This window comes from Tauraco erythrolophus, chromosome 2 (assembly GCF_009769465.1).
Source record: "Tauraco erythrolophus isolate bTauEry1 chromosome 2, bTauEry1.pri, whole genome shotgun sequence".
NCBI classification, from domain to species: domain Eukaryota; kingdom Metazoa; phylum Chordata; class Aves; order Musophagiformes; family Musophagidae; genus Tauraco; species Tauraco erythrolophus.
The window spans coordinates 74,814,251-74,826,418 of NC_141466.1; the positions used below are offsets into that span (position 1 = coordinate 74,814,251).

At 36.6% G+C, this 12,168-nt stretch overlaps 1 protein-coding gene across 1 annotated transcript in view; it reads right to left on the bottom strand.

Annotated features, from left to right (window-relative positions):
• Window positions 1–12,168, bottom strand: part of ESR1 (estrogen receptor 1) — a 162,890-nt gene that overhangs the window by 15,554 nt on the left and 135,168 nt on the right. Inside the window, 1 exon segment of the mRNA XM_086631478.1 lies at window positions 10,212–10,350. Coding sequence (XP_086487604.1) covers window positions 10,212–10,350 — 139 coding nt within the window.

Consider the following 12,168-nt stretch of genomic DNA (forward strand, 5'->3'; position numbering starts at 1 on the left):
AAAGGATTTATTACTGGTGTTGAGCTTTTTAACCAAGAATCTAAACATGCAGCCAGTACCTGAGTAAAGAATAAAGGCAGTCCTTAAATCACACAAATAAGGTTTGATGCACTAATGTAGTGGTAAAAAACCCCACATCACCATATTACAGCTCTTTGGCTTCAATTTATGTGTAAATCTGGCACAAAATATAAAATAGAAAAGTAAAAAATAAAATTTAAAAGTTAACCCAATTTTCTCATACTTCAAAACCTCTTCGTCAGTTTAAGCTTGGATAGTGTTTTGGAGAAAGGTTTGGAAGAAGTACAATCATTTCTATTCATTATAGTCTATTCATTCTCAATGCATACTTTCTCAGCATTTTATCCTCTTTATGTCTCATTCTCATACTTTTATTATATTTGGTTAGGATTTATTTCTAATTCATTAACTTATTCAGTCATGGCATAGGCCAGGAAGAATGTCTATCTGTCCAGAGGCAAGGACATAAATTCAGAGGGAGGAAACCTAAAGTGACAGTATGTATATTTTTCAGAAAGTTATCTTCAAGTATTAATTTTGCTTTCTTTTTCTTTTCTTCTTTTTTTTTGGGGTGGGGGTTAGTTCACTAAAATCTTTTTCAGTTGATTCACAACACAGTTGTAGTAATTATTTCTTGTTGTTTAAACAAATGCAACATTTTTGGCTACTTACTCGAAAATATGTGCCATTAGTGTCAATGCATGAATCACAGTCTGAGAATCACTCACAGCTGGACAACTGGAGAAGTACTGGACTGGAATTAGCATAATGCAACATAGAATCAAGTATTTTTCCTTTCAAGAGTTGCTTGAAACAGACATTTGCCAAGTAAGAAATAAATCTGAAATATCAGTTCCAAATATGATTTTGAGGGAGGAAAAGAGGCAGGAGCAGAAAGGACCCCTAAGAACAAGGCTCACTTTTCCTCCACTGAGCTGGGAGATTACATTTATACCTTTTCACATAACCCACCCTTTGAGTTAACTCCTGTTGGCATCGCCACTTCCCTAAAGCAGGTTGAAAAAAGCGATTGCCCTCGCATAGCAGCAGTTTTCACCCAGCACAGCTCTCTCTCTTCTATAGCAACAAAGCAACAATTAGGATTGAGCCTGAGGCTCAAATAGGCGATTCCTACCTCTTCCAGTACTGACAAAATCACCAGCCATCATCCTCTGAGGTTTGCTTATCTTTTCTAATCCCTCTTCTAGTTGCTCCTTGATCTAGCTCTGAACCAAAAGCAGTGGCTAATTCACACACCATGAGAGATGTTAAAATAAATCCAAATGAGAGAGGAAATTCAGGAAGACTGGGAATAAATAAAAGAAATAATAGAATCATGATATCCTGTGCTATTTCTGAAGCACTAAAGAATTGTCAAAATATTTTAACAGGTTTTTTGTGTTCTGTCCATCAGAATATTATGGCAGGCTTTATGCATATGTGGTGCCTGTCTTCAGGACAAGAGACAATTTTTATATACATTAGCATGTTCTATATACATTAATTCTATTAATAGACATTGATAAACACTTTCTACTCCTATGTAAAGTGATGCACTAAAACAGCTTAAGGAAGCAGGATATCAGGAAAGCTCCATCTCCAAGTTTTAAGACCAAATCAACAGCTAGATTGTCATTTAGGGCTTATTAACTAACTGAGGAATCCGCTTTTTCTACAATGCTATGCTGATATATTAAAATAATTTAAAATAATTTAATTATTAACAATAATTAAAATATGAGGAAAATTTTATCAGCAGCAAAATTTTACTTCAGACAATCCTGCATTTAACCAGTAACTCTGCAAATTATGGAAAAGGTTAGGGAGAAAGTAAGTAAGAAAAAAAAAAGTGAAAAAAATTAGCCCCCAAAGCTCTAAACAAAACAGCAGTCTCCAAAGAACAGGAGGTAAAAGGTAAGAAGAGACTACCACGAGTAAACTAAAACACAGTATGAAATGCAAGGCTTGCTGACAAAGAGAAATGCCTAACTTATTTATTGTTCTGTGTCAGTACTCATGAGGTTAAATAGCATTTTGCTTTAAAAAAATGGCTGGCTTGATCACAACAATTAGGCTTGTCCTGTCACACAAATCAACCAGTAAGTGGTAGGTGGACATGAAGGTGAGAGATTCAGAAAGAGAGAAATTAAAGATACAAGGCTGGTTCCGTAGTGGTTCTGTTGTGTGGTTTACTGTGAATTTTTTTTTTCAAATCGACTTGTTCATGAGCCTTTATTACTAAAGGTGGTAGCAAAGTAATTCAGAAGTGGCATCTTTTACTCATCCTTGAACACTGGCTTTCAAATGACATCCTGAAGAACTTATAGACTACAGTCAATGGGTGGTATTATATCCTGCTGTTCCTGAAGTGTACTATCAAGAGTCCTTTGTTTCTTTTTCAATATAAGCTTATCAGAACAGAGGTTTGGATCAATTGCTGGCTAAAATGCATTCAAAAGTTTTAAAGTAAGTGCAAGATTCAAAGGTCATCATTGACAAATATTTGCAATAAATGTGGAGTGGCACATTTATAAATTAAAAAAGAAACATAAATCTAGTTTAAAGTGTTTTTCACCTACAACTAGTCACAGAGTACCAGAATTGCTGGAGTTGGAAAGGCTGTCTGGAAACCATCTAGTTCAATGCCTCTGCACAGAGCTGGGTAACCTACAGCAGGTTGCTCGGGACCTTATCCTGTTGAGTTTTCAGTATTTCCAAGGATGGAGACTCCACAACCTCTTACCCTGTGACTGCAAAGAATCTTGCTCTATGTTCTTTACTTCTCCCCTGTCATCAGGTATTTATATACATTGATCAGATCCGAGTCTTCTCAGCTTTTCCTTGTATGAGAGATGCTCCAGTCCATTGATCACTTTTGTGGCCCTTCACTGGATTCACTCCACTATGTACATGTCTGTCTTGTACTGGGGAGCTCAGAACTGAACACAGCACTCCAGATTTGTCTCAGCAGGGCTGAGCAGTGAGGAAGGATCACCTACCTCTAGCTGCTGGTAATGCTTTTCCTAATACAGCCCAGGAGGCTATTGGCCTTTGCCACGAGGGACCATTGCCAGCTCAGAGAGCCATTAGTTGTGCTGATTTCCCAGAAAACGTATGGAGCTTCTGGCATTATGCTTTCCATTAGGCACTTCTGTATTTGTGCGCATACACACACTTAGGGGGGTCTCCTACTTCTCCATTTTGTCGATTATAACGTCTCTCCTGTCCACATCACCCTGAATCCTTTTCTTGTCAGCCCAGTCTACAACCTTCCTCGCTTGATTGTGGGTCATCATCTCCCTCCCCTGTTGTGCCTGGTTTAAAGCTTCCTCATCGAGTTGGCCAGCCTGTGGAAATTATGCTTTTGCTCCACTTGATGAGGTAGGTCCTATCTCTACCTAGGCATCCTCGATCCTCAGAGTAGGTCCCATGATCATAAAAGTTGAATTCCTGTTGTTGACAACAGCTATGCAACCGGTTGTTGACCTGCATGATCTGTTCACTCTTCCTCAAGCTCTTTCTCCTCAGCCACCCCAGTGGATTGACCACCTGGTCTCCCATGTCCCTGAGACTTGCCCTCAGAGCCATATAATCATGACTGTCTTTCTTGACTAGATCAACAGAGGATCATCTACCCAGGCAGATAAAAGAAGAGTAGACTATACATTTCAACAGTGGTGAATAAGGTCTGAAACATACAGACAATTAACTACTAGGTACCTTTTTAATTATTTTTTTTCTTGGTACAAGGTTGATGTGAAAAGGATCCACAAATGTCAGCTAGAAAAAAAATCTCTAAAATGCTGATATAATAATGCTAAGAAAACTGATTTTTTTTGTCACATTTGATGACATTTAGATTAAAAAATTATTATGAAGGCTCTCCATTTGGGAATAATAAAGTTAGAATAATTGGCTGAAAAATGTTACACTGCTTGACAAGAAGGCCTTTTTCAGCTTAATTTCCATTCCGTCTGAATCACCTTAAAGCCAAAAATATTTCCAAATTCTCTTCATATCAAAAATGCAAAGAAAGTTTAATTTTGGAAAGACCAGCATCACAATTCAACATGACCTAGAACTGGGCCCTGAGCTTCCAAGGTCAGAGTGACTAAATGAACAAGCAATCTTAGAATTTGTGTAGGGGCTATCTTGAATCCAGAAATGATTTCATTCTCTCTGAAAACTTCAGGTCTGTGCCTACAAACCCACCCAGGGAACCTCTTTTTCTAGCAGCTGAAAAGTAGGAAGATCATAATGACAGAGGTTTTCTTTTTTCTTTTTCTTTTTTCTAAAAGTTCATCACCTTAAGTATTACTCAATAGCTCTGCAAACTCTGGAAGGGTCCTCCTGGTTTACTTATAGGTTGTTTGAATTACAAAATTGGGTAGTTTAATTTTTCTCCAAGGTATGTAAAGATGGATTTACAATAAATAGAAATTATTCCTTTTGCATTGTTTCAAGGTGTATAATTCTGACTCTTGCAATACTTTTTTTGTTCTCTGGGGGCTACAGTGTAATAATACATCTCAAAATCCAACAATAAAGTAAAAGATGAAAGAGAAAGTTAATTATTTCAAGAGAGTCCTTAACTCTCTGCAAGTTGATCCATTCAGCTCTGTCAGGTAAGTAGCCTGATGACAGGATGATTGTTTGCGTTGGGTTTCCAGCACAGAATCTATTGCCATTAAAGACGGGATGAAAATGAAATATACAATTGTTTTTCAAATGTATTTTGAAGTGCAAATTTGCATATACTTGTTGCCTATGAACTTTTTTGCTTTGAAACAAATAAAAGCAGCAGGTCACTAATGAAGCATTCCAAATCAAGCATCTGTGACCACTTTGCTTCCATTTTTCTAATAAGTCAATGGTAATTAATGCATCTACAATTACAGTGCCAAAAAATATGCATTTACTCCAGTGACAGACAAGTGTGATGTCCTCAGGCATCTGGAACATTTTAAAAGATGAGGGACTAGCAAAACATACTCTGATTTCATCCTGATGCTCTTCTGTTGTATCTAATCTTCTGTCGAAACAGTGGAAAGCACTATCTGCACAGAAAACTTAGATTCTTTTCAGATGTAGTGACAAACATTCAGACCAAAGTCATGAAAGTAGTAAATTATTCAGCTGCCCAGTCACATAGTGACTGATGTAAGTCTTTATGCTATTCATGCTAGCTGCAGTTTAAAGAGATCCGTGGCCTCTTGCTATTAGTCAATATGAAAGTCACTAAAGGGAAAATGCTTCAATTTCTTCCAAGAGAAGGAAAAAGCTCTGTCAAAAAGAGGAAGGGAACAAGAGTTTCCAAATAAAAATAACTGAACAGCAGACTAGATTTCTCCATAGAAAGAAGGAAATAATCTGGTAGAAACATGGAAATACTGACTACGTTTAACTGAAATTTTATAAGTCCCTAGACGGATTTTTGGTCACTAGACTATTTTACAACGATGATAATAAAATAAGATTAGAACGTAACATGAGAACAGCCGTACTAGCTCATATCAAAGGTATATTTAGCTCTGGTCTAAGTGTATAGGCATTTACATTTGCTGAATTTAACTGATTACCTCTAGTGTAATGTTGGAAGAGATAACGACTTGTGGATTACCATATATTTTCTCAACATTCTCATGACTTTGTTCAATTCCTATCATCTCTGTTTTGTTTCCCTTCTTCTATTGAGCATCGCAGGCAGAGAAGTCAGTCTATTTAGTTATTCTCTGTACCAAAACTCATCTCTCTCTTTGATTGCCTATGCAACACCTCTGGGTACCTTTCCTGTTAAGATAAGGAAAATCAGAAAGACACAGTTTTCCAAGTACAGACGCAGTAGAGATTTAAACAGTGCAATAATAATGTTCTGTACAATTTCTTTTTCCTGCTGTAATGATTCTTGGGGGTAAAGCTGCAGTCTATTTACTTTTCAACTGCTGGTGAGTAAAGAACTGCTGGTTCTATAGAACTGACTACTGTTAACAGCAAGATGGAAAAATCAACTCAGAATGCAGTTTATGAAGATTAGGATTATTCTTCTCCTATATGCATGAGTTCACATCTGTTTACATAAAACTTGGATCTTTTTGGAAATATTTTGGAAAGTTTAATACTTTTTGGAAATCAAACAAGATCTCCCTTATCCACTTGTTTGTTAATTTCTTCAAAGAAATCCAATGTATTCATGACGCATAGCTTCCCCCTGCAAAACATATGGTGACTCTTTACCATTCTGTCATGTTTATTCACACTTCAGCCAATTCTCTTCTTTAGAGAAGTTCCCATCAGTTTCCTTACAATGGTCACCAGACTTACTGGGCAGAGGTTTTGCTCACCTTTTAAAATGCAGCACTGCATTTCCCATGTTGCTGATACTGAGGATTGAGAAGTTTCAGTTGAGAAGTCATCCACCTCAGTCAACAATTCAGCTATTTATTTCTGTGACAAGTTTCTTTACAATTATGTTTCAAACCTTTAAGTAACCTCTGATCAGCATATTTGAATGCAACCAATCCTTTAAAAATATAATAAAATAAGACTTATTCCTGAAGAAACATTATATTTTCTTCAAAATTATAAAGAGCCTATTGTCAGGGCTGACAAATTTCAGACCTGGTTCAATGACATTTTTAAGGTCTAGTTTCTTGGGAATCCTCCAGACACGAAACATCTGTTTTGTCCCATTAGAAACCTAAGCCTTTACTTCTACATTTGCCTTATACAAAATATTAATTTTCTAAACAGAATATAAAAGATTTGCATTTACCCTGGGATCTCCTTGATAGTATCAGGACTGTACATTAATTGCAAGCACTGAGTGTGCTGTTGTATTTCCTGATTGGGTCTATTTTTCTAATCTATAACTATTGTCACTTGAGCTTTTTTTATAGCATCACTTGTACACTGTAAAAACATACCATTTATATGTAACTGTTAGGCTGTTAAAAGTCTAGATTTTGAACCAAGACTCAAGTGTTTAGGTAGTGCGTGAACAGAATAAGAAAGGATGCATTACCCCACAGAAAATCCTGTCTAATTGCAAGGCAGAGTGGGAACAGAAAGCGATAATGTGATGATATTCATCCATACAGAAGACAATAGTCTACACATACTGGCAGCCTAATTATTGTATATTTTTTTTATAAGCAAAGCAAAATTTTAAGAAGGAACTTAAAATTGATAACAAAGGGCTGCTTTACAGATATTTTCAAGAGTCTTCCAAGTGTGAATCGTTACATAGGAAAATTATAGAGGTACTTTTTTGAAAATGTAACAAGTAGACTCTCACAGAATGAGAAAAGACAGGCTCTAAAAGATCTTCACAGACAAGACAAGTTCATGTTTAATATGACCCAAGCAGGAGGAGGGAGCTAGGAGGAGAAAAATCAACTTTGTTCCAAAAAAAGGGCAAGTTTAGAATGTTATTTTTATGGCATTTCACACAGTTATGAACAAGACAAGATTGTGTTTATCCAGCCAAAAGGTAAAAAAGTTGCATAATAAAACTTAACGTGACCTGATCTTTACGTATAGATGTATACAAATGACTATCTGTCTCCGAGAGTCTAGACAGAAAGAATGTTAGAGGCAGAAGTCTGAATGTGAAAAATGAAAGGGATGTGCAAATCAGAGAGGAAGTCTGCCACAGAATGATCAGAGTGTTAGAGGCATATGCAAAATGTGGTAAAATTCCCTAGTAACAATTCTGAATTTGCACTAAGTCCAGAAAAACACAGGTTAGAGACAAATCCAGGATTTACCATCTAGTTGATGGCTCTGGTTTATAGTCAGTAGCTAAATTAATATTTGAAAATGCTGTTAACCCCATAGATCTGGTAACAGGGAAAGTGTGATGGGGATTCAGGACAGGATATTGTGGATGAAAACATTGAAAATGAGTATCCTGTAAAGGACATGCTGAAGGTTAAGGAGAGAAGAACAGATGAAAGAAAATTGTACTACAGTATGCATATTTTCCATTATTTTAGCCATTCAGACTATTTCATTATTTAGATACAACAATAATGCATCAAACAATTTTTGCACTCTTGTGGTATTTGCCCAAATATTTGATGCAATGGAAGGACTCCAGTGAGTTAAGCAGACTTTGAACCAGTCTCTTCCTGCCCTCTCAAATCTGACAAACAATGTGCTTTTGCCCTGTAACATTCTCACAAGACAACTTGCTGAAATCAAATTAGCACATCGAAATATTTTTAGCTATAATTAACTAGTAAATCAGCAGTTAGTTAATTAATGAGTGTACCCGTGCTCCCCAGAGTCAAGTAATTTCTTATTTTAGTTTCAGCAAACATGCCTACCAAGTAGAGGGATGCAAGTATGTGACGCCTTGGAAACATGTTTCTTATTATTTGAAAATGAGAAGATGTAATAGGTCTACATTTTTAGAAATGGTCTTGTTTGACAGTCCAAAAAACAAAAAGCCAGTTTTGATTATAAAGTTAATTGATTTTTGAGACCTAAAGTAATATGTGGTTACAGTTGCATGCAATTGTTTCCTTTAATCCAGCAGAGCTGTCTTAAACTGTGAAACAGCTGCTCAGACTCCATTTCATTCAGAGCATGGGGATTTTTATTTGAAGATCATCAAACTTTCAAGCGTTTCCCTATCTGTTTTTCCTAGCTAAGGGGAGGAAAAATGGTACTCTGGCTCTGTTCTTCAGTTTTCAATTTCTTCTCACAACCTGTATTATGGAATATGGAGCAGGTGGATTGGTCTTTGGAAGCTATATTGCAATTTAGAGTAGTTTTCAATAATATGCTATACTAACTTTCCTACAGTAGTAAATTTTACTCCTTATGTGCAGTAAGAAATTATTTTAAAACTGCTGTGTTTTCTTGAGATGGCTATACCTACATTTAGGCAAGCAGATATCTTCTGTACACAGAATGAGAATGTGTTTTATCTGTACCTAGTTCCATAGCTCATAGATCATGTACTTACACAAGTGGAATAGGGATTTTTCTAAGCCAATCAATACTTCTCTATGCCTCTAAAATATTATATTTTACACTGTTAGACATTTTTCGGCTAACAAGATTTTTGATTGATTCGCCCAGCTAATGGTTGCAGTAGCTGAAGGCACTGCCCTGAACTTCCTGTTGCCATCCCTCTGCTGCAGCTCACTGCCCCTGCAGCTACGCGGTGGGATCAGCAGCCTGTCCTGCTCTTAGCTGTCTCATCACATGCTCTAGCTCCTCAGATCAGCTCTTCCTTCACCTTCAATTTACACCAAGACGCCAAACTCTGCACTGAAGTGACCAATGTGCACACATAAGCTTTCTCCTGGGCAGTGGTCTTCAACAAAAGAGGACCACAGACAGCTAGGATAACTCTTTAACTGACTGTTCCTAGATCTGCCGAAACCTCTGCTCACTGGTTATTCTCTTTTAACACTCTTTTCCAAGGCTGAAATTTTTCATGACTGGGAAAAAAAGAGAACTCTAGTTTGCATTAAGATAAATAGAATACATTTTAAAAATCTATCAGTCTTCCTGCTTTTGTTTGTGAAGACTGCCAGCTAAAATCCAGGATATCATATGGCAGAGAGACATATTTTTCTCTCTCACTTAGAAACACCTACAGCATATTATTGAGACCAAAAAAAGGTTTAACGCAGCAAACAGGTGTGTGTTTTACATATTTGACTCCAGTTTTTGGAGAAATAAATAAACAAAACAAACCTTAATATATTCTCTGCACATAAGAGACTCCAACAGGATTTTCCTCCAAAATTTTGTCTGGCTGCTTGGATTAACCAATCCTAACTAAGATAACTAGGAGGATTTTGGGTAAACAGAAATAAATATCTGAACTAAAGTTCAGATATGAATTATGGTTCAGTATTTAATTTTAACTTAATTTAGTTTTGCAACAAACTGTACAGATTATAAGAGAAATTTTCTGCTGCCTTTGAAAACAAGCACTTCCATCAACAGCTGATTTTCAAATGTGTTACTTGTGTGATAAATGACCCGCATCATGTTTCGGAGCATTTCTAAGTTTTTTAGAGTTCCTTTTTCAGTCCCACCTCCTATATCCCTGTTTAATTTACAACTTAGTCTCAAATTGTAGTATTAGTGAGATGATGACAAACTAAAAATTAATCTGATTGCAGTAGAAATACATAACTTAAATAATTCAGAACAACATGCAGACTGACCTGTCCAGTAATAGGTTAGGTGCAAATAAAAGCTTTCCTGGGTGTTCCATGGAGCGCCAGACTAAGCCAATCATCAGTATCTCTAACCAGGCACATTCCAGTAGATGGACCTGATCATGGAGTGTTAAATCCACAAATCCTGAAACAATAAATAGGAGACAGTAAAAACACTCCAGTTTTGTAAGTAAGTAGAACATTGTTCAGAGAATCAGGTTAAAAAATGCATCGAAGCTGGATAACCAAAGAGAAAAAGCAATAAACCAGACATTTGTCCATCTTACATTTTGGGCTGAGTTTTGTCTATTATCAAGTCCCCTATGGCTCCATCCTACAGAACAGTCAGCACTTTCTGGCCCCCTGGTTGTGTCCTGGCTGTACCCTGCCCCAAGAAGAGAGCAAGAGCCTGGTGAGCATCTCCATCACCATGCTTGTTGCTAGTGGCCTGGGAAGCTGGGGACACTCTACAGCGAGGGACAGCTGTCTGCTCCAGTCCCATGGTGCCTGGGTCAAGATGGAGGGAAAATGGAAAAATGCCTCTTATAAAATGAAATGATAAAATGATAGCTCTAATCAGCTAATCCTAGATCACTTTACAGACTGGTGAACCATTCACCGTGCTGCAAGTGCCATGCCTGTGTGGAAGAGGGCCCTATCCAGCATTTCAAATAAACTAGCAAGCAAATACGGATCACTGCACAATCAGAATTCACTGCTTGTATTTCTGTTAGACTGTAGCACCTGGAGGAAGGAAGTGACCTCTCTTACTCTATATTTAAAAGATGATAGAAACCATAAATGCAAAATTGCTCATAGCAAAACTAAAATATGAATATGAATGAATAGCAATTAAAATAGACGTGAAAGTATACTGACAGTGGTCATTCCTGGGTTCATTTCATTGAACAGATTATATCAATCTCTATTTGAGAGTCTCACTTTTCGTGAACACCTCTCCTGTGAGGAAAGACTGAGAGAGTTGGGGTTTTTCAGTCTGGAGAAGAGAAGGCTCTGGCCACACTTTATTGAGGTCTTTTGGTGATTAAAGGGGGCTTGTAAGAAAATGGGAACAAATGAGGCCTGTTGCGATAGGACAATGGATAATGATTTTAAACTAAAAGAGAACAGATTCAGATTAGATATAAAGAAGACATTTTTTACCATGAAAGTGATGAAATACTGGAATAGGTTGCCCAAAGAAGTAGCAGATGCCCCATACCTGGAAACGTTCAAAGTCAGGTTGGATGGGGCTGTGAGCAACCTGATCTAATTGAAGATGTCCCTGCACATTGGAGGGGTGGGTTTGGACTAGATGACCTTTAAAGGTCCCTTCCAATCCAAACCATTCTATAAGTCTATGATTCTATGAATGTTACTTTCAATCCAAAGATATAAGAGAAGGGGAGATTGTGTAATATCCTTTATTAGATCCTAATGTAAGTTATTCTTTAAAATAAGCATGAACTTGGTAAAACGAAATGTGTAGAAGTTCCCTTAAAATAGATCTTATTTATATTTTACTCCGTGTTATGTGCAAAACACATTGTTGAACTTTGCCATAATTATTTTTTTCCAATTGTAATTGATTCATATTAGTCTTCAGAATACAAGTTATAGGGTAAACTACCTTACCAGCCCAGTAAATAGCAGTGATTTGAATATACCTGACATACTCTTGAGTACTATTTTGAGAAAAGGAAAAAAAAAAAAAAGGCGAATATTTTTAAAGTTAAATGTAGTATGAAATATTTCTAAAAAAAAAAAATCCAAAAAACAAAGAGAAAGAGAAGGAACAAAATATAGTTGACAATTACTTAGAAAATATTGTTATGTTCTGCAAAACAGTTGTTGATATAATTATTTTTAATTAAAACTTTTGAGAGAGCTAATCAGTCTATTCATAAAGAATCGTTCAGAAAAAGGAAACAGCTTTGACATGTTTGAAATAAAACTCATCCAT